Genomic DNA, 23559 nt, shown 5'->3' with positions numbered 1-23559 from the left:
CAAGCGGAGGAACTATGGCCACTAAAATCAAGAGTCGGGAGCAAACCACTTCTGCAAGGTTATCCTTGCTACAAAGCCGGAGAGTCCCTCGAAGTACTTCCTCGCCATCCCTACAGAGTTCAAGCTCAAGACGAACACCAGCTACGCATGGAGGGTGACGGTGAGGGTGATCAACGGCAGGGTCACCCTTGATTGGGGTTGGGCCACCTTCGTCGTCGTTCACCAGATCATGATCGGGTACATGCTGATGTTCAAGCTGCTGACCCTCGACACCATGGAGGTGATCGTCTTCAACGACGATGGAGTGGAGGTGGTCACCAAGTGCAAGGAGCATGACAACGCCTTCGCCGTGACCGCCTGAGCTCCTGTTGCCCGTTCCTTGTTGGTTCTTGGTTTAAGATTTGGGTTTCGTTTAAAAATTGTGATGCGTGGTTTAGACTTGTTTTTGTGCCTAAGTTTGTACTGTCTAGTTTAGTTCTTTTCATGTATGCCTCTGGTACACCACATCGAGGAGGAGGTTACCACACAACTGTCCTGGATGTAACCAAATAACCGGACTTTTGTTTCCCCTCAAACAAGTCCGCAACCAAGGATGTGTTTGGTTGCTTGCATTGTTTTTGAGGCACTTTGCATACTTGTCCCAACTAGGCCTGGCTAAGCATATGCATGCAAAAAACCAAAATTTGCATGTTGATTGGTTGCCTGCATCCCCTCTAGCCTGCATATGCCAAAACCGAAGGCCTACTGTTTTGTTGCGGACTTGTTTGAGGGGAAACACAAGTCCGGTTGTTTGGTTACATCCAGGACAGTTGTGTGGTAACCTCCTCTTCGATGTGGTGAGGTTACCAAAGACACACATGGAAAAACTAAACTAGACAGAACAAACTTAGACACAAACACAAGTCTTAACCACGCATCACAAGTTTTAAACGAACATAGTACGATAAGTTTTAAACGAAACCCAAGTCTTAAAACAAGAAGCAATACGGAACAGGCAACAGAAGCTTAGGCGGTCATGGCAAAGGCGTTGCCGTGCTCCTTGAACTTGGTGACCACCTCCATGCCCTCGTCGTTGAAGACCATCACCTTCATGGTGTCGGGGGTCAGCAGCTTGAACGTCAACATGTACCCGAGCATGATCTGGTGAACGACGGCGAAGGTGGCCCAACCCTGATCAAGAAGTTTCCCATGGTGTGCTCGAACTTCAGCAGCATCGATGACATGCACAAGGAGGCCGATGCAATGATGAAGAAAGCTATGCCGAACGAGCTGAAGACACTGATTCCAGACCCATCTAAGGACGCAATGTCAGTGGACATCCCACACCTGGCCATGAATCAGGCAGACTCCAGCGACGCTGGACAGCGGGCAACATGGGTCAAGTATAGTCGGTACAAGGCGCCTCAAGACCAGCGTGCCGCGGCATACTGGAGTAGGACGTTCGGGTTGCCAGAGGCCAACAACAACGAGGTGCAGATGGTGGCTAGGGCGCCGGCGAAAGGCAACCGTGCAAGACCCGTCGTTCTTGACGAAGACGTTGAGGAAGAAAAGAAGATGGCTACGCCCCTACCCTCCTGCTCGACGCGACTCTAAGGTCGCCGCGGCTAGACGAGAAAGTTTGTACCCCAATCCCCACTCACGATATAATCGAGAAATAACCTATGAACCCTAGTAGTTGTCATTGCAGAATCGATTGATGGCAATCCTCGACGCCCGATGTGTTCAATCCCCTCCCCAACTCTTCAATCGCGTGCTCTAATCTAATCTAGCCCGAGTAGAAAGCAGATAATCTACAGAGAGGACGAGGACTTACCGCCATGGCCGATGCGCTCTGGTGGAGGTCTGCAGTCACTACGGTAGTTGCCGTCGTCTTTGATCAATTCACACTAGAGCTCATGTGGTCGCCGCCACCGGTGTGAGTGGGGAAGAGGGGAGAGAGCGGTGAGGAAGGGAGGTGAGGGTAATTTATGACGACGCATCTGGAAACAACGCAACTTCTCGGGACCACACCCACGCGTGCAACCACCCACGCCCACGTGCCTAGGGTTGCATCGCGCGGGCGTGGCTCCATAAAAACGGCCGATTTGAGTGTTCCTCTAGATGCAGGCCCAGAGGTGTCTTAATGTTTGTGCTATGCAGGCCCAACAGTGAATGTGGGTCTGGCTGAGGTAAATGCAGCCAGTGGCGGAGCTTCATGGGGGGCAACCTGGGCGGTGGTCCCCCCAGCCAAAGAAAAAATCACCTACTACTTGTTAGTGTTTGTGTTGTATGTTCAGTAAAAACAGGCTAAATCTCATAGTTTTGCCCCTTCTTAGCCCATTGCCCCTTCAAAGATTTGGCCCAAGCTCCGCCACTGTATGCAGCCTACCAAACGCGTCCCAAACAGCAGGCCTTCGGTTTCGGCATGCTAGAGGGGATGCATGCAACCAATCAACATGCAGATGTTGGTTTTTTGCATGCATATGCTCGACCAAGCCAAGTTGGGACAAGTATGCAAAGTGCCTAAAACGATGCAGGTAACCAAACGCATCCATAAAGATTATCACTGTGTTCCCTGTATTGAATAAACTGTAGTAGTAATAATAATTTGAACAATCCATCCAAGTTATGTCATTAAGTTATAGTTTCTATGGAAATGGCAAAATTAATTAGGAGTCATTAGATGTAAGCTAAAGCAACATTCCCAATCATCTTGAGGGTGTAAAAAAGGACATGAAACCTCACTATTCAAAAGTTTGCAACAAAAGGGGAAATTAAACTTGAGCAAATCGAAACCTCCACGGGTCCAAACACACCGGAAACAAGTAGTTCAAACTTAAATATCAGACGGCCCTGAATCACTTAACTTCACTGGAAGGCCCTTACAAGCTAGGTGAATTGCATCGATTTTGGAATCATGAGGGAAGTCAAGCGGCATAACTTCAGCTCTCAGACCATCGCCTCTCAAGGTTCGGACGACCTCCTTGTGGAAAGAGCGTTTCCTTCGGGCGTCGGATGCAGTCCATCACTACAACATGACGACAACAGTTATGTTTCTAGGAAGCTTATGTTCATAGAGCGCTTCTATACACACAATGCACAGCGGACGATTTCTGCCCGACAGAGCACATCAGTGCGTCCACACATATCAGCGGATGATGGATTGGCATCATGCAGCTCTCCTGCAGGCTGTCTATCGTCTGCATAGCCGTTTCGATGTTCATATGTACAGGTAGCAAACAGCCACTTGTCAGGTCTCCAACAACTCTTTTTGAAAAGGAGGAAGACCCTCGGCCTCTGCATCTTGACGATGCATGCAACCACTTTATTAATTATTCACAAAGACCTTACAAAGTAGTACATCCGTAAGATTGAAGCCATCATCTTGGTAACATCTGTCGCTACTTCTGTCCACTTAATGAAGGGAACCTAATACCAAACAGACCTCACACCTAAGCCTAAGATCTAAAACCGGAGGCCCCAGCTAAGCCAAATACATGGTCCGGGGCACACACCGGTCTGGGGCACTCTCAGAGTCCGCCGCCACCGTCTTCCACCGATCCATCTTCAAAGCAGGTACTGACGCCACGACCTTGCCAGGTCTTCCATCCACGCCACCACGACGCCAAACAGTGCCGTCCTCCTGCGCGGGTCCGTCTACACACATCGAACGCCGAGACTCCACTGCGCCAAGCCGCCGAGATCCACAGTCGACGATGCGTAAGATGAAACACCGCTCCAAAGATGTTGTCCGTTGGTCCCTCGGGTCCATGCACACCTCCAAGACTGAAGCCCCCAAGGGTGAAACGATGCAAGAGCGCCGCCGTCATCCGATCTACCGATCTAGGGTTTCCCCCGGAGGTAACAGATAGAGGTCTGGAACTTATCCACGACGATGTCTTCAAGAATAGAACGACACAAAAGAGCACCGCCGTCGCCGGCCTTGGCATCTAGCCGAGCGCAAGGTTTTCACCCAGATCTGTTCGAAAAACCTCCATCAAGTCTTGTGTACGGATCGCCGCCATCTCTACCGGGGACTGGAAGTAGGATCCAGGCCGCCGCCGCCTGACCAGCAGCCGCAGCGTGCGAGCAGCAGGACCGTCCGCAAGCCGCAGCCGCGCCACCGAAGAGCCCTACACCAGACCCCGCCGCCGGCCCAAGAGAGGTCTCCAACAACTAAGATGGTTTGTTGACAACTTTCATTGGAAGGACTTTTAGTTAAACTAAGTTTTCCCAATTCCCAAGTATGTTATCGTAAATCCTGTCAAAAAGGCACAGTAATACGCAACCCTACTACGCATCAAGTTTAGTGGTAGAAAGATATATTAAGGCGAATGATGTGGTTTAGATTTTTTGAGCTAGTTTTGGCAGCCTTGTCTTGTTTTCATGAGGAAAAATGCAACCGATTAAAATCAATATTATTTTCAAATAGAGAACCTGAGTATAAATATATATTTGAAACAAAATCATTTATTCAACAAAAACGATATAGAGAAAAGAAAACGGTAACAGAGAAAAATTATATTTGCACTGGCGTTACACATGTCACTGGTAGAAAATGGGCCTTTAGTCCCGGTTCGCAAAGGCCTTTAGTCCCGGCTGTGCAACCGGGACTAAATATGCGCGACTAAAGACCCCCCCCTTAGTCGCGCCTCTTACGAACCGCGACTAAAGGCCCGTCCACGTGGGCGCCAGGGGTCCGTCGGGGCGGAGGACCTTTAGTCCCGGTTCTTGTGGCTAACCGGGACTAAAGGCCTCCTCCGCAGGTTTAGGGTTTTAGCCCCCCTAAACCTGGTTTCTTTTTAATTTGTAGTGTTTTATTTTTTTTATATTTTATTTTGTGTTTTATTTTAATTTTGATGAAGTTTCAGTACACATATTCTACGCTACTATATACATGCATATGAAATTTCAAACAAGAAGAATTCAAGAGGAATATATAATATATATTCAATCTCGGGTGACCATATACAACTTCGAACAAGTTTCCATACACAATTAGGATGGATGACCATATACAACTTCGAACAAGTTTCAATCTCGGGTATGCATATAAATTTCTTCGTCCTCGGTATAGTGTTCTCCTTTAGGATTGATGACTTCCCTCATGAAAAATCCTGCTAATTCATCTTGAATTGGTCGGAAGCGAGCTTCTGGACTAAGCCTCCTCCGCAAGTTATCCGTCGCCTTCCGCACGCTATCCGATGCCTTCTGCTCAGAGGTGTGTCTCCGGATGTTCTCACAAACATAGTATCCACATAAATTGGTCCCCGGTGGCTGCTTATCCACATTAACTAACCTTCTAAAATCTAGCTCATGTTTGAATTCACCGATAATTTCTTCTGAGAACCGTCTCCAAACCCTACAGGGCAAAGAAAATTAAATGAACAAGGGAGTTATTAGTTACTTGATATTAGGAAATGAACGAAAGAGACCGATCGATATAGAGCTCAAATGATTGAAAATAATTACTTTTGCAGCATTTTTCTCATGTCGGCCCAACGCTTTGGATCCGAATCCATAGAGTCCATGATTAGAACTCTGGAGGTGTGAAGTTCAATATTTAGCAGAATCCAGTGGAACCTGCGGACACATTACATGCACAGTCATGCATAACTCATCGATTAGACATACCATGCATGGAGTAAACAAAAGAGAATGGGCACAAGAGAGAAACACTCACCCAAAATGGTAAGGAAATAGAATATGACTTTTGAGTTGATGCTTTCTAAGAAACTTGTACAAGTCTTTCTCCACGTCTTCGGGGTCATTTTGTAACACATGTCCATTAACGATATGTGGGTCAATGAACCCAACATCATGGATGTTTCTTATTTTGCATTCCCAAATCTTCAATCTGCATAATAGCGTACGCAACAATATAGTTAGGACAATATAGTGCAGGCAATGAAGAACGAGATGAGGTAGAAATAAATCACTTACAGAACGTAGCAACTCAGCATAGATTTGTCGAGGTCACGCAGATTGAACAGCTGGAACAATTCACTCATATGAACTTGTACAGAGTACCGTTTGGTGTGATGCTCCTCTGTAACATCCGCATAAACATATTCTTTGTCGGCCCATGTTATGAATTGCTTGTACCAACGTAGCAGATTTCGCATTTGTGGTGGTAGACTCTTTTCCCGCGCAGGCTCGACGAGAGGCCCATTCCGCACATATTGTAATGCTATCTCACATACTGGCGCATCCTCAAGGCCTAAGAAGGCACGAAGAGTCAAACCCATCTCGGACGCTTGTTTCATGGCACTCGCTACAGTCAATCCAAGTGCTGCCGCAGCTGCTATGATCTTGGGGTCCTCTTCCGGACCGGCTTTCACTATGAGCGGGGGGATCGATTGTTTATTCTGCATCCCGAGCTGGTCAACTTGTTTCCCGCTTTTTTTACTTTCTTCTTTCTCCTCCTTCAATATTTTTGCTTGCCTACGAAGTTCATGTCCATAGTTGTCAGGCATATTCAGCTCGGCTTGGGACGGTGTCGTCAAAAAATCCTTAGCCCACTTCTTTTGCTTCTCAGTGAATACTTGCTTGGGCTCAGGCTCTTTTATCGCCTTCATATCCGCCTTCCATTTCTCATAATGAGCAGACGCGGCCAATTTGGTTTCAGCTTCACTAAGTTCCCAAGGCCTTGGGAGGAGAGGCTTCAGTGATGGCTCCGGTACCCTTGTGGTCTTAGGTACATAAGGGTCCGGGTTAATAGTCCAGGAGCGGGTTTCCTTGCTGTCCGCCTGCTTCTGCTTCTTCGCCGAAGGTGGATTGGGGGGCGTCGTACCCGCCGGAGGTTGTGGATCGGGGGACGGCGTCGAATGGCGTGAAGGAGGTGTAGGTGAACCACCACCGCCACCACCATCACCATCGGAGGGGGGTGGACTTGTTAGCCTTGGCGCCTCGCCTGGAAACACTATGTACTTCTTTTTCCATAGAATGATCTGGCGCTTGACATCTCCAAGTCTTCTCTCCCCTTCGGGTGTAGCTTTGTCAATCTCCAGGTCCTCAAACCCTTGGACTATGTCTTCCACCGTGACACGAGCATAGCCATATGCAATGGGGTTGTTGTGGTGGAGTGCTCCAGGTGTACAGGGTAAAGCACTGCCGCTAGCTACCTTCGTGGAAACGTTCCCCACGGGATAATGCAGATCACATTCTTTCATCTCCTTTACATCATCCACGGGGTAGTGAGGCTCCGGTGCACGAATCTCGATCATCGGTGCACTAGCACCAGGCGGGGCATCCGTGGAAGCCACGCTGCTTCTCCGCTGCTGGCTTCCGCGATCCGCTTCATGATCTTCATGCGGCCCTGCAGCCAATTTTTCTTTTACTAGTTCATGCACGGTCTGCTTCAACTCATGGAGTTCCGATGCAAACTTCGCCATAAGATCTGCATCCCGGTCCGTCTTTCTCTTACGGCTTCTGTAACAGTACGGGTCATTGTCCTGGGAAAACCCTACTTTCCACGGAACTTTGCCTTTGCCTCGTACACGTCCTCCATGTTCATCATTCCCGAGGGCTGTTGTCAGTGCGTCTTTCTCTCTGTTGAACTTGATCAAGCCCTCTTGAGCTTGGGTCATTGCGTCAATAAGGGCTTGGGTGGGAGCAAACTTTTTCTTCCGGTGAACACACACCCCTGTCTCCGGGTCTAGCGATCCCCCATGCCCGTACCACCAGCTTTTGGCCCTTGGGTCCCATCCCTCTGTACCTAGAGGGATTCCTCGCACCCTCAGGTCCTCCTCCATCTTCTGCCACTTATGCTCCGAAAGGAGGTATCCTCCTGGCCCCATAATATGATGGAACTTTTTCTTACTCGCATTATCCTTATTTTTTTCGATATTTCCTTGAAATGCTCCGATTGCTTTTGCCTCACAAATTTTGGCCAATCATCTTTCAGTTTCTCATGTTGTCCATTGAAATCCGGAGTCTTGCCCTTGTTGGCATAGTCACGGGTTAAATTTTTCTTGAAGTTCCGGAATGCTTCGCCCATCTTCTGAAGAGCGAACTCTTTAACTAGCCTCCTCCTCTCACGTCCACCCGGAACCTCGTTACCGAATTCATCGACTTTGTTGTATTCCGGAGGTAGAATGAAATGTTCCATAAGCTTTCTCCAGCAATCCTTTTTCGTTCTCTTGTCAACAAAACTGAAACCAAGACGTGCCTTCTTTGGCTCCTTCCATTCCTGGACGGTGATCGGGACGTTGTCTCTAACAACGACTCCGCATTGGTTGATAAACTTTGAGGTGTGCTGTAGGGGCTTGCCGGTTTCACTGACAAACTCAATGGCATATGTTTCTCCTGTTTTCATCGCCTTGGATTTGCCACGCTTTGTCGTACTCGATCCGGCCGAGGGCTAAAAAAGAAAGGAGTCGCGCGCGTTAATACATATGTATTCACATTTCAGTAAGTTTGTATCACGAGAGGCTCAATGTATATATACCTCGCCGGAGGTGGTTGCTACTTGCAATTCGAGATCGTCGTTTGTTGACGGTTGACCTCCGTCGACAATGTCCGTTCCTTCACCTTCTTGATCATCGACAATGTCTGTTCCACCGTCAAGGTTCAGAAAAGAAGAGACTACATCCTCTTCTTACTCATATTCTGAGCCCGGCACATAAGGAATCTCGTTGTTGATGATGCCCATTAAATAACGTTCAGCCTCCGGATCCCTAAGCGGCTCGGCTCTATCGTCCGCCATATGTCACTCCTGCATGTAGTAAAAATTCTTTAAGTATAAAGAAATTAAAAAATAAGATTAAGGGGACATAGAGGAGGAGGAATTAAAAAAATAAGATTATTGAGCACTAATTTGCATAGAAATTTTTGTTTAGCACTGCCAAGTATTTTGTTTTTCCTTTTCTTTTTTCTTTTCTTTTTCCTTTTCTTATTTTGTTTTTCCTTTTCTTTTTCCTTTTCTTCTTCCTTTTCTTTTTCCTTTTCTTCTTCCTTTTCTTCTTTTGTTTTTCCTTTTCTTCTTCCTTTTCTTATTTTGTTTTTCCTTTTCTTCTTCCTTTTCTTCTTCCTTTTCTTTTTCCTTTTCTTATTTTTTTCCTTTTCTTCTTCCTTTTCTTTTTCCTTTTCTTATTCTGTTTTTCCTTTTCTTATTTTCTTTTTCCTTTTCTTATTTTCTTTTTCCTTTTCTTCTTCCTTTTCTTATTTTGTTTTTCCTTTTCTTCTTCCTTTTCTTTTTCCTTTTCTTATTTTCTTTTTCCTTTTCTTATTCTGTTTTTCCTTTTCTTATTTTCTTTTTCCTTTTCTTCTTCCTTTTCTTTTTCCTTTTCTTCTTCCTTTTGTTCCTCCTTTTCTTTGTTTGAGGAGGACAGCGGCGGGTGGGCGGCGGGAGGCAGGCGGCGGCAGGGGCAGGGGCAGCGGCGGGCGTTGGCGACGGCGAGGAGGAGCGGGCGGCGACGGGGCAGGGCGCGGCAACGGCGACAGTGCAGGGCGTCGGAGCTCACTGGGGGCAGGGCGAGGTCGGGGAGGCATTGACGACGGCGAGGTCGGGGAGGCGTTGGCGACGGCGAGGAGGAGCGGGCGGCGACGGGGCAGGGCGCGGCAACGGCGACAGCGACGAGGAGCAGCCTGGCGGCGTCGAAGCGCAGGGGCGTTGGCGTCGGGGGAGAATGTGGAAAAATCCTAAGTGCCACTTATATAGGAAAAGCATTAGTCCCGGTTGGGGAGACCAACCGCGACTAAAGGTACCCTTTAGTCCCGGTTGGGGACACCAACCGCGACTAAAGGTATCCCAACCGGGACTAAAGGTTCTTTCGCGCCGCTTTCGTTCCCGCGCGGAAAGAGCCTTTAGTCGCGGTTCGTGTCACGAACCGCGACTAAAGGTCCTTTTTCATATAAAATAAAACTAATTCATTTTAAAATCTTAAAAATACAAATAATATATCAAAAAAATCAGAAAAATAAAACTAATTTATTTTAAAATCTTAAAAATACAATTATATATCAAAAAATCAGAAAAATAAAAATAATTCATTTTAAAATCTTAAAAATACAAATAATATCAAAAAAATCAGAAAAATAAAACCAATTCATTTTAAAATCTTAAAAATACAAATAATATATCAAAAAAATCAGAAAAATAAAACTAATTCATTTTAAAATCTTGAAAATACAAATAATATATCAAAAAAATCAGAAAAATAAAACTAATTCATTTTAAAATCTTAAAAATACAATTATATATCAAAAAAATCAGAAAAATAAAACTAATTCATTTTAAAATCTAAAAAATACAAATAATATATCAAAAAAATCAGAAAAATAAAACTAATTCATTTTAAAATCTTAAAAATACAAATAATATATCAAAAAATTTAGTTCATCGATCCCTTGAAGGTTCGACAAAAGGTTTGATACATCATTCAGTTCATCGACCAAATACAAATTATCCGGATTCGCCATCGTACGTTTTAATTCACATGATCCATTCAACAAAGTTTGGTACAATAAATTATTACACATCAATTCTTCCCTTGTGTCCCTGCTTGCTTACGATTGTGCCGTATCCATGGAGCATCCTCATCATTTAACTTAATGCTTGGGTCAGTGTTCACTTTGAAGGGCGGAATTTCACCAAACATATTATAATCTTCTGACATGTCTGTCTTGTCCTCCACTCCCACGATGTTTCTTTTCCCTGAAAGAACAATGTGGCGCTTTGGATCATCGCATGATGTACTGATCGTTTTCTTATCTTTCCGTTTCCTCGGTTTGCTACTCATGTCCTTCAAATAAAAAACCTGAGCGACATCTTTGGCAAGGACGAATGGTTCGTCAAGGTAACCAAGATTGTTGAAATCCACCATTGTCATTCCGTATTGCTCGTCCACCTTTACCCCACCTCCTGTTAGCTTGAACCATTTGCACCGGAACAAAGGGACCTTAAAGGAGGGTCCATAGTCAAGTTCCCATATCTCCTCTATATAACCATAATATGTGACCTTTTGCCCATTCTCGGTTGCTGCATCAAAGCGGACACCACTGTTTTGGTTGGTGCTCTTTTTATCTTGGACGATGGTGTAAAATGTATTCCCATTTATCTCGTAGCCTTGGAAAATCGTTATAGTCGAAGATGGTTTCTTGGCCAACATGTACAGCTGATCTCCAACATCATTGTCATTCATTAAATGTTTTCGCAACCAACTGCCGAAAGTCTCCATGTGGGCCTTTCTAATCCAGGATTCAGGCTTCCCCGGGTTGTCCGAGCGTAAAATATTCTTGTGTTGCTCGAAGAACGGAGCCACCAAGCTGGAATTTTGCAGAACTGTGTGGTGTGCTTCAGTCATAGAATGACCGTCCATACATATCGTTGATTTCCTTCCGATCATGCCTTTTCCACTTAGTCTCCCCTCGTGCCGCGATTGAGGAATACCAATCGGCTTAAGGTCAGGAACATAGTCAATACAGAACTCAATTACCTCCTCATTTCCATAGCCCTTGACGATGCTTCCTTCTGGCCTAGCACGGTTACCGTGGTAGATCTTCTGGATTGATTACCTTCTGTAACCGTGGTAGATCTTCTGGATTGATTACCTTCTGAGAGATTGCATTGAGGAATGCACATAGCTTCACAATGGCTACTCGAACATTTTTCGATAGGAGCCCCCTCAAAGCAATCGGAAGCAATTGCGTCATAATCACGTGGCAGTCGTGAGACTTCAGGTTTTGGAACTTTTTCTCCGCCATGTTTATTATTCCCTTTATATTCGACGAGAAGCCAGACGGGACCTTCATACTGCTCAGGCATTCAAAAAAATGACCTTCTCTTCTTTGGTAAGAGCGTAGCTGGCACGACCTTGAAACCATTCCGGATGCCGGTCATCTGGGTCTTTCAAAAGTTGCTGGTCCTGCCGTGCTTCCTTTGTATCATTTGTCTTCCCATACACGCCCAAGAAGCTTAGCAGGTTCACGCAAATATTCTTCGTAACATGCATCACGTCGATTGCAGAGCGGACATCTAGGACTTTCCAATATTCTAGCTCCCAAAATATAGATTTCTTCTTCCACATGGGTGCGTGCCCGTCAAGTCCCCGCGGAACTGATTGTCCGCCAGGACCCTTTCCAAAGATGACTTTCAAATCCTTGACCATATCAAATATCTCAGCACCAGTACGTTCCGCAGGCTTCGGCCGGTGATCTGCCTTGCCGTTGAAATGCTTGCCTTTCTTTCTTACGTTATGATTTCGGGGAAGAAATCGACGATGACCCAGGTACACGTTCTTCTTACAATTAATCAAACGTACACTTTCAGTCTCATGTAAGCAGTGCGTGCATGCATTGTATCCCTTATTTGTCTGTCCCGAAAGGTTACTGAGAGCAGGCCAATCGTTGATGGTTAAAAAAAGCAACGCTCGTAGGTCAAATTCCTCTCCTTTGTGCTCATCCCAGACACGTACACCAGGTCTGGCCCACAACTGTAAAAGTTCATCAACTAATGGCCTTAGGTACACATCGATGTCGTTCCCGGGTTGCTTTGGACCTTGGATGAGCACTGGCATCATAATGAACTTCCGCTTCATGCACAACCAAGGAGGAAGGTTGTAGATGCATAGAGTCACGGGCCAGGTGCTATGGCTGGAGCTCTGCTCGCCAAAAGGATTCATGCCATCAGTACTTAGACCAAATCTTATGTTCCTTGCGTGCAGCTGCAAAATCTTTGAACACTCTGTCGATCTTTCTCCATTGCGTTCCATCAGCGGTGTCTCTCAACTCCCCGTCGGACTTACGGTCCTCTTTGTGCCATCGCAACGACTTGGCATGCTTTTTGTTCCTGAACAGACGTTTCAACCGTGGTATTATAGGAGCATACCACATCACCTTGGCGGGAACCCTCTTCCTGGGTTTCTCGCCCTCAACATCGTCACCAGGGTCATCGCCTCTGATCTTATAACGCAATGCAGTGCATACAGGTTAATGCATGCATGTATCTTCAGAACCTCTAAACCTAGAGGGCAGACAACCTCTTTGCTTCGTACGTACTGGCGGGCAACTCGTTATTCTTCGGAAACATACTCTTCAACATTTTCAGCAAATTTTCAAATGATGAGTCACCTACACCTTCCTGTGCCTTCCATTTTAGCAAATCCAGTGTGCAGCCCAGCTTTTTCAGACTATTGTCGCATCCTGGATACAACGACTTTTTGTGATCCTCTAACATGCGATCCAAATTCTCCCTCTCCTTGTCAGTTTCGCAGCGTCTCCGTGCATCAGCAATGGTCCGGCCAAGATCATCAGCGGGCTCATCATGTGCCTCTTCTTCACCTTCACCTAACCCTTCCCCACCTTCAGCATCATCCTCCATGAAAGTATCACCGAAATGATCATGATAGTTGTCATCGGTATCATCCCCTTCTTCATCTTCTTCCATTCTAACCCCTCTTTCTCCATGCTTGGTCCAACAATTATAGCTTCGCATGAAACCGTGCCGAAGCAGGTGCATGTGAACGTCTCTTGAGGAGGAGTAACCCTTCTGATTCTTACAGACAGCACATGGACAGATAATAAAACCTTGCTGCTTGTTCGCATTTGCCACTACGAGGAAATCTTTCAAACCCGTAGTGAACTCGCCGGAGAGTCGGGGACCGTACATCCATTGCCGATTCATCTGCATTATTATTATATAAAGTATATAATTAACCATCATGCATTTGTTAAACTAACTAGCTAGAAATAATACAAATTAAACAATGAACTACACACATGCGTATTTTATCAATGACACATGAAAGGTTCAAGTTGCTAACCGCGATCGCGGAGGAAAAATAAATGAGAAAGCTCAAGTGTGGCTCGGACACTTCATATCATGTTTGTTTCAGGCTCTCGGGCATTTCATCGAACACCTTGTGTGCATAGGAGGAACCAAAAGCAAACCCACCACCCCTTTCTGAATATTGTGAAGTGAGCTGAGTGAAGTGAAGTGAGCTGAGTCCTATATATAGGGATGGGCCTTTAGTCCCGGTTGGCCTGGCCAACCGCGACTAAAGGCCTTCGGGGACCTTTAGTCCCGGTTGGCCAGGCCAACCGGGACTAAAGCCCCTCCCATCCGCCAGCTGTCGATCGAGCGCGCTGGGCCCAGATAGTTGGTCGCGGGTCTCCTCCCGAACCGCGACTAAAGACCCCTTTTGTCGCGGTTCGATTATTTTGAGGACTAATGGGGGCGTATGGAAGCCTCTTTTTCTACTAGTGTGTATGCTTAGTCGTTTACTAGTAAGCTACAAATCCAAAACTTCAACTCGCAAATATTTTGAAATCCAGCTTGATTGATACCATGTAGAGAAAACTAAACAAAATCACCATTGAAAAAAGGTAAATAAACCTGAGATAGAATTACCTCAAATATAGTTGCTGCCACCCTTCAACTGCCTGCATCTTTGACGAAATGTCAACACGGTGTACACCAATTTCTTTGGCAAGTTCTATGCATTGACCTGCATAGACACCAGCCATTTCATTTGTCCTTTCTGGGAGCCTCCTTGCATCATATCCGTGAAGTGATCTTGAGGAGAAATCACAAATTATCAACAACTAACAAATTACATGTACTGTGCTCGGTCACTGCACATAACTTGACTAAAAAATAATAAATGAATTATAATATTCTGTAACTCCATTGTTCCCACACAAAAAAGGAACTCCAGTATTTAGTAGATCCAGAAGACAATACAGAGATTATGGCAAATGTAAGCACATCACAAGTTCACAACACAGTACAGCAACCACAAACTGGGCCTAAGTAGAACGTCGAAAAAGTTATTGCGTTTCTTCACTCTCATTTATTTCTCTCAGTCACTAAAGTTTATAGAACAAACATGAATAGTTCAGAGGAGAAATGACGCCAACCGTGCAAATCTTTCTCTTCCGTCTTCATCAACAGGCCGTGGGGTGATAAGCAAAATCACCATGGACTTGGAACAATCCTTTATTGAGATGAAATGTCAGAAAATAATTTGAAGGACTAATACAGCATATTGCCCCAAAAAACACTATTGAAAAATATAGCACTGCAATGGTAGATTCACCTCAGTATGTCTAGTTAAACTAAGACATAACTTACATTCATTTTTTAACAGTGCAGCACAATGGACTGCTGGTATATGAGTATATGACAGACCGAGAGACCTTGAAGTGAATGCTGCTGTAATATACTGTATCATCATTGATTTTTTTGGTTCCAATAGCACTAGTTATTGGGTAAAGGCACCCAAAGACCGATGAGTTAAAAATGACTGGCCATCAACTCCAAACTGGAGGTTCTATAATTTTTGTATGATGCTCCCTCTGTCCCAAAATAAGTGTCGTGGTTTTAGTTCAACTTGGGACCGAGGGAGTAGATAGCAAGCACCATGTAATTACTGCTTCTTAATCTCCCAAGCCCTAGCAATCAGAAGACACTCCAGCAACCGGTGATCCTAAGGATCAATTGACAGTTCCACAGATTTATACCTCCAGCTAAGCACGCAGAGTTACAGCTAGTCTGAAACTGCTTCAAGCCACCGTTCAAAAAGCAAATATATGCAATCCCCTTTGTACACTTATAACTACTACTAGTTCCTTTTGGTCTTCAATTTACCTTGAGATGATTAACTATTGCTCTGAGATTCTCTTTAAACTAAAACCACGGCTCCCCAGCAGCCGGGGCGGAAGGACCACTCGGTGATGGAGTCGCCGAAGAGCACCAGCCGCGGCCGCAGCGCTTCCTGGGCTCCCCCTGCCAAGGACAAAAGCAGGAGGAGCTACGTGAGAGGGGATGAGCCGGATCGGTGGAAGCTAAGCGTGCAAGTGCGTCTAGCGCTTGATGACGGCGGGGGAGGAACGCGGCAGACCACCTGAAGCGCCGGCGAGGCAGACGGGAGGGTGGCGGGCTGCCGGGGCCGCCGTCAACGAGGAAGGTCCCTATAAATGGAGGCAAGGTGATTCGAGGGGACGCCGTCGCTACGGTTTCGGCCGGCGGCGGCCGTCTCGCTTCTCCAGGTGCATTCATTTTTACTTCAATCAATCAAGTCTGTAAATAATAATTTTCTTTTGTTGGCCTTCGTGAAAATGCAGTTTATTTTTTTCCTTAAAAAATGCAACTTTTTCTAAAAGTAACACATGTCTTTTTTATTTTGCGACGAATCACATGTCATTGCAAACACACCGTTAAAAAGGGAAAATTATGTTCAAATGATTAGAGGCGTTGAAGTCTTTTTCCCTTCTACATCTATATAAAAAAAAGGTCCTTTTCCTTCTGTATCCATCAGCAGTGCGTCGTGAGCAAAGCTCGTTGTTGCCTCTGGCCCTCCGTCTTGGCGGAGCAATTTTGTAAACCTAGAAACTTGTAGAAGCAGCAGTCGAGAATTCACCAATGTAGACCAGAAGAAAAAAAACGTCGAAAAGGGCCTGTAAAAACTCAGAAGACAACGAGCGTCGGCCCAATCCAGACAGATCCACCGGACACCTAAACCGGCTAAATCCTAGAAAACCCGCCAGAGCCACACCTCCACATGCTTTTCCACTGGTCCTAAGCACACAAATTAAAATATTTTCGATACAAAATTGTCTAAATCAAAGATACTTACTTTGGGTCAGATGGAGTACTAGAGTGCAAAGTGAGAGAGAAACACGCCTACTTATTTACAACAGTTAGCAAACCTTGATGTATTTTTTTAATCATTTCTAGTATTCTTCATTTTTCCTCAGAGTCTTTTCTTCCGGTTTGCAACTGGTTTTTTATTATTTTCATTCATCTTATTATTCTTTTTTTTCCAGACTTTTTGTTTCTTTCTCTACTTATTTTGAATTGGTCTATCTTAAATGTTTTCTTATAATGTTTTTGTAAATGATTTTTATAAAGACATATTTTTTATTTTTTATTTCACGTATGTCATACATATTTAAATGTTATGATTTTTTATAACAAATGCAAAATTTTAAATGAAAGAATATAATGTTTGTCATACATGATTTTCTTAGCATGGGGAGCTGTTACATTTATACCAACATTCTTTAAAGATAACCCATATTTTCCCTTTAAAATGCATACATATTTTTTTATGATATGAGTATATTTTGTACATGTTAAAATTTGAAAATAATTGTCTGAAATATATACATCGACGAAAGTGGATTTGTTTTGTTTTTTGAAATTGATTAACATATTTTATGTTAAAATAGGAGGTTATTTTTTTTCCGGAAACTAAAAGTCTTGCTGAAAACCAGACATGAATGACCACAAGCACCTTAATCTAAAGGGGCTTTAGACTGAATTGACTATACATATTCTTGTAAATGCTTTCTCTGTTACAAATTATATTTTTAGGATTTTCATAATTCAAACATCTTTACATTTGACCAAATCTATATAACATAATTTTCTAATTCCCCCAAAAAATATAACAATTTTTCTAATTCGAAAAATATATAACATATTTTCTATAGAGTTTATCAAACTTGATGTTTAATACTCCCTCCGTCCCAAAATAAGTGTCTTGAGCTTAGTACAAATTTGTACTAGAGCTAGTACAAAGTTGAGACACTTATTTTGGGACAGAGGAAGTATTTTTTATAGGGCTACTTTGAGTTTAACTTATAATAAACCTAGAACTTCATGGCCGAGGCTTGATGGAAAGAAAACATCTCATCTTAAAAAAACATTATCTCGTTTTTTTAGAACTAAATATTTTCTCGGTTGAGCCCGAGGCTTCTACGGCCCCATAATTTGGAGCCCGAGCCGGCCCAAGTAGACATCCCATCCAGGCCCACATTCCGAGCGCGAGCCGGCCCAGCTACACCGGCCTCTTCTTCTTCCCCACCCGACGCCTTCTGGCTGGCGCATTCCAGAATCTTTCTCCCCTCTCGCTCTCTCCACCAACCAAGAACAGCGAGACCTCGACCTCGGAGCACCAAGGAATCCGCCGCCGCCCGGCAAGGTAACCCCCCCTCCTCCCGCCCTCCTTCTTCCCAGCTAGGTAGCTCCGTCCGCGCGCGCCGAATCTGCAGCATCAAGCTGCTTGCTTTGCTTCCCCGCTCTGGATCTGGCAGCAGCGACCCTGTTTTTTCCTCCCGTCCTTAGCTTCGGCGAGCTGGATCTCTGGGATTAGGAGCTCCGGAAGTCGGGAGACCAGCTTAGGTTTTGCTCTCGCGGGCGGAGACCCCGTCTGGATCGCGCGCGCCGGCTTCCCGTCGGCGGGGAAAAGGCTCGCGGCGTGCGCGTGTGTGCGCCCCGTGCTGCAGCTGTAGGTCGCGCCGCGTGCTGCTGCTTGTGCTCGGGTTTCTGGCTCGGCAACAGCAGATCCAGAGTAGGTTTCGCGTAGCGCGTGCCCCAGGATGGGGAGAGATGAGCCAAACTGGTGCCTTGACTTTTGTGAAGTGGGTTGGGTTGGTGCGTTGCTCCTGCCTGCTGTACGAGGGGCACTGTTGCTGGATCTTGACCGGAGCAGCGTGCAGCTGCATAGCTCCGTAGTTTCCAACTGATGGATGAGGGTGAGATGTTTCTCTCTACGCTGGTCTTCTCCCCCGGCCGGGTTCAAGTGCTGAATGCGTCCCCGGTCTTGCTATAAACTGCTCTCAAGTGAATCCTGTCTCTGCGATACAAGAAATGCCTCTCATTTTTGCTTGTTACAATGAGAACAGCGAGCAGGTAGCCATGTGTTGCTAGTTTGTTGGTTTGGTCTACCATGTTTTCTGCAAGTGCCTCAGTCCTGCAACTGAATGAGCCTAGTTTTAGGTTAGGTCACATTTCCGTGTTATCAGTGACTCATTAGGGTTATGGAGAGCAAGATAACTTCCCAACTCGCTTGGGCATTGTTTGCATTTGGGTTCAGTTTTTGTTAATGTGTGAAAGATAAAAGCCAGAGGGATTTTGCGCACATTCCTATCGTCAAGGACGAATTTGTATACTGAAATGAGCATGGGAAATGCCCATATATATAATTATGATGTATGAAGTATATTAACGGATAACAGCTTTGCCTCATTATTTGCATGGTACTACTATGGTAAAACATCACTTTGGTCATCTGAAGCCTGAAGGGCCTACTGACGGATGTAGTTGGTAGAACCTTCTTATTATTTGCAAATCTTTCATTCCAAGCTTGGCAACTTTGATGATTTAAACCTTGAACAATCTGTACAAGTTTCCTGCCCTCTGTTGCTCACTTTCTGTGTACTGAACTGTGCAGCTCCAATGGCTGGCAAGTACATCGTCGCCGGCCTCGTCGGCTCCTGTGTCATCTCGTACGCTTGTGACTACATCGTTTCTCAGAAGAAGATCTTCGGTGGTACGTTGTGTGTCCTGTCTCTATAGTTCCTGTTGTGAATTCACAGCATAGTCAGCATCACACTCTGGTGCTTCAAAAAAAAAGTGTTCAAAAACCATTTCCGTTTTTGTTAATTATTCTTACCATGCTGTTACTCCTTGACCAGGCACCATCCCAGGGACTGTGTCCGACAAGGAGTGGTTGAAGGCGACGGAGCAGAGGTTCCAGGCCTGGCCCCGGGTCGCTGGGCCGCCGGTCATCATGAACCCCATCAGCCGCCAGAACTTCATCGTCAAGGACCTCAACCCCTGAGGCTCAAGACCTTAAGGTAGAGCAGCCATCTAGACTGAACTCGCTGCCCGCTAAACCTCGTCTCCGCACCATTTTTCATGGCACTGATTCTAGATCTTCCACGCGTTCGTTTCAGGATTGCGGTCGGTTGGAACCTTTACCCTGATGGCGATGCCTGTTGCTAAATCTACCTATATGTGCTGGCTGTACTCTCGAGGCTATTTGGTCTGTCTCAATAATTAAATCAACACTATTGCGTAGGGCACCGTGGTTATATTTCTTCTGAAGAACAGAAGAGAACCTGAGGCATATTTGCTTTGGACTTTTTGTCATCTTTCGTTTGCATAAACATATGTTTACTTTTCAATTTGTGCTTGTCGGAGCATTGGAGTATGTGCCTTGCAAATTCAGACCCTTTCCCTAACTCCAGACTAGGATCCAGATGGCCTTGTTCTCGAGAGGTTTCCTGTGAGTAGTGCTTATTGCTTGTGTTGGTAAACTCTTTTTTGTTAAAAGATTTGGTAAAAAAATTGCCAGAGCAAAAACACCTGGGAGATTGAACTGCTAACTCTAGTCTGGTTAGTTTTTGCATTGGTGTTGATCGGTGATTGGTTGGCAGTTTTTGCCTTCGATGAAGGAGGTTCAGGTGCATTTCCTGGCTTGAAACTTTTTTTAACACAGTACAGATGTAAGCACTCATATAGACTCACTCATCCAAATGAATGCACGTACGTCCCTTACGACCCTACCCCTATGAGCATCTTCAAAAGGTTGAGCTGGCACATTATTTTTCAGTCGTAGTCGATGAAAACGTCTATTACCACAGGTTAGTTTGCGGCTTGAATTTTTTTTAAATGAAATTAGTATTGATGCGAGTTGTCAGCTTGTTAGTGGTACATGTAAAAGATCTGTAATCTACTGTATCACTAAGCTCCCTAGGGGTGGAAACGCTCAGGTTGGATTGACAGCCGAATACATGCACCATGGGCATCAATATTCTGGTGGTTGTATTATTAGATTTTCAGCCGAATACATGCACCATGTTGCGGAGCTGTATTCAAAAGCTTAGGCAAACTGGTCAGTGGTTCTGAAGTCTACATGCCCATCAGAAATAACTAGGGGAGAAGAAATTTAAAAGAGTGCAAATTCTGCTCTGCTATCTCGTGAAATATGTGAAACATTCACCTGTAGGTTGGATCTTGCTACACTGGTTTTTCCAAGTTATTATGTTAGCTCTTCAATTATGTTTTTTTTTTTTAAAAGGAGGAGGACGTCCGGCCTCTGCATCTGGACGATGCATGCAGCCACTTTATTAATTATTAAGACTGAAGCCACCGTCTAGGCAACATCTGTCGCTACTCCTATCCAGTTGATGTAGGGATGCTGATAGTCTGGGCCTAATACCAAACAGACCTCGCAGCCAAGCCTAATATCTAAGAACTGAGGTCCCAACCAGGACGCCTGCCGGGTATGGGGCACCCAGCAGTCCGGCGCACTCCTCAACCAGGACGTTTGCCGGGTATGAGGCCACCGCAGCCACCTGCCACCAATCCATCTTCAGTGCTGTACTGCTGCATCTACCTTGCCAGATCTAGCTACCATCGACGCCAGACAACTTCGTCCTCCTGCGCGAGTCCATCTCCACACATCGGAGACCAAATCTGCACTGCGCCACGCCGTCAAAATCCATCGCCATCAATGCGTAGGATGAAGCACCGCTCCACCAAAGATGCGGTCCGCTGGTCCCTCGAGCTCGTGTACACCTCCAAGAATGACGCCCCAAGGGGGAAACGACACAAGCGCGCCGTCGTCTTCCGATCTACTGATCTAGGGTTTCCTCCGGAGGTAGCAGATAGTGCTCTAGAACTTTTCCACGGTGATGCCTTCAAGAAGGGAACGACACCGAAGAGCGCCGCCGTCGCCGGCCTTGGCATCTAGCCAAGAGCAGGTTTTCACCCAGATCTGTTCGAAGAACTCCATCCAGCTTGCTGTGCATGGATCGCTGCCTTCTCTGCCGGAGACTAGATCTGGGCCAGGGTCCGAGATCTGCCGCCGCCCGCCGCCACGGCCGGCCCCCACGCTGCCCTCGCAGCCGTGGTGGCACAGCCTCCGCCGGAGTTCCCCGGGCCACGCATCGGTGACCAGGGACACGCCAGCCACCGCCACCGCTCAAGCCAAGTCAAGTCGGTTGCAGCACAGGCACCATCGCACCGAGCTACAACACCGTTGCTGGGCCGCACCGCCGTCTCCCGACACCATCGCACCGAGCTACAGCCACCCCCTGCTGCTGAGATCCCATGCAGGGGAAGGAGAGAAGAAGGCCCGCCGCCGCCAGCGCCGCGCACGGGCTTCGCCCGGCGGACGCCGTCCGGCGGCGGCGAGAAGGGGGCTGGGACGAGGAGATCTAGAGGGCCGGCGGCGGATCTGGTCTCCCGTGACGCACGCGGGGAGCGTGTCGCGGGAGTGAGACGAGACGGGAGGGACAACAGAGCGAGATTGTAGATAATAAGTGGCAAGATGACATTATTAAGAAGTATAATGAGAATCCTAAAAAACAAATATAATGAAAAATAAACTTCATGCACAATGGCAAGAAGAAAACGGCGCGGCAAATTAAGTGCGCTTTCCCTTCTAGTTTGTATAAACTGACAACATGTACTTTAGTGTTCTTTTTAGAGTACATGTACTTTTAGTTGATTTGCTTTTCTGTCAGCAAGTCCAAAGCTCACATGTGGGCATGTGGCGTGTTTAGGCCGCATGAAATAAATAAATAAATATGCATTGTTTATCTGATGCCTTACACAGCTATGTGATGAAATTGCAAAAAAGCTTGTGGAAAGAGGGAAGATGGATCAATCTTGTTGATGCATCAGCACGGCCCAAGCGTCACTCGGTAGAAAGGATGAGTGGTGCATCAACATTGCTCTGCTATGTGTAAAAGAGAGAGAATGCAACTGATTGACTGGCAAATGGTGGATACTATTTCAGTGCGGAGAAACAAGATTATGATCTGAAAACACCATAAGCACCAAAATGTATTTCAACTGGTAATGAAGAGAAATACACCCAAAGTTAGTCATTTAGTTATAAATTTTATGACTATATATATCACATAAAGACTTGGATGCTACATGAGCTTAAGCACCCAATGAATTTCAGTCCTACTATAGCTTTTGATTGCGTTGTCATATGGATTTTGCATTTTCCATATGCTAAGGGTTTTTTCTCTAAATCATAGAGAATAGGAACATGTTCTGTAAAGTGGACGGAGCCAATCAAACAATAGCGATAACATCGGTTTTAAGGTCACATTGCTCGCCAAAGGGCTGATGTGCTTCTTCTTGTGGTTTTTCATGTGACCTCAAAAGAACTAGCTCGGTGAGGCCATGTGGTACAACATAGAACTTTCCTGATGTCTCATTTTTCAAAGTATTACTAATTTCAATTACACGATACCAGAAGTTTGTCGAATGTTCTCCATGGGTGAAGGAAGAATGGAGCTTATTATGATGCCTATTTAGGCGAATAGTACAACAACGAGAGGGGTTAGCTTGCCATTCATTTCCATAGATTTCATGCAAGCATGGAAGAACATACTGTTATTTATTGTACATTATGTGCGTGAGTTATCGGTGTATCTTCGTGATCCTCTTACGTGTTTTATGATTATTTTTATTTGTGCCAAAAGGCCAGTGCATATCGTACCTTTGTATGGTTGAAAGTTGTTGTATCATGTACTACAATATTTCTCATATTGAGCCCATATCATACATTTATTGCTTGTAAAGATGATTTCATATACTAGTGTTTTCTTTGCTTTGTGGGGGTCGTATAATGTGTTCAGCGAATATCTGCAACTTCAGTTAGTTCCAGCAGTGTGTTCATTTACTATACGCAAAGCTTTGAAATGTTGATTTCAACTTTAGTCAACGAGTCATCGGAATCTACAATTCATCTCTTTTTAGACAACGTAAGATTTTATTGATTAATTTGCATTGTACAATGCATCTTGTCATTTTCACAAGTACTCAAC

The 23559-nt window shown here is 45.4% G+C and overlaps 1 protein-coding gene across 1 annotated transcript; it reads left to right on the top strand.

The window, feature by feature from the left end:
• The first annotated feature begins 17773 nt into the window (after positions 1-17773).
• Positions 17774-19893, top strand: LOC109768471 (uncharacterized). Its single transcript, XM_020327187.4, has 4 exons — positions 17774-17906; positions 19158-19256; positions 19402-19563; positions 19663-19893. The coding sequence occupies exons 2-3, from the start codon at positions 19163-19165 to the stop codon at positions 19545-19547; spliced, it is 240 nt and encodes a 79-aa protein (XP_020182776.1). The 5' UTR covers positions 17774-17906; positions 19158-19162; the 3' UTR covers positions 19548-19563; positions 19663-19893.
• Positions 19894-23559: the final 3666 nt, after the last annotated feature.

This window comes from Aegilops tauschii, chromosome 7 (genome assembly GCF_002575655.3).
Source record: "Aegilops tauschii subsp. strangulata cultivar AL8/78 chromosome 7, Aet v6.0, whole genome shotgun sequence".
Taxonomy (NCBI): Eukaryota; Viridiplantae; Streptophyta; class Magnoliopsida; order Poales; family Poaceae; genus Aegilops; species Aegilops tauschii.
The sequence above is the reverse complement of the archived record's forward strand: the minus strand, read 5'-3'. Positions and strand labels throughout refer to the sequence as shown.

Bases quoted from the DNA above. Each gene is read 5' to 3' on its own strand.
- LOC109768471 (XM_020327187.4), top strand. From the start codon at position 19,163: ATGGCTGGCAAGTACATCGTCGCCGGCCTCGTCGGCTCCTGTGTCATC. The intron at 19,257-19,401 runs GTACGTTGTGTG...CTCCTTGACCAG, and splicing joins TCAGAAGAAGATCTTCGGTG to GCACCATCCCAGGGACTGTG.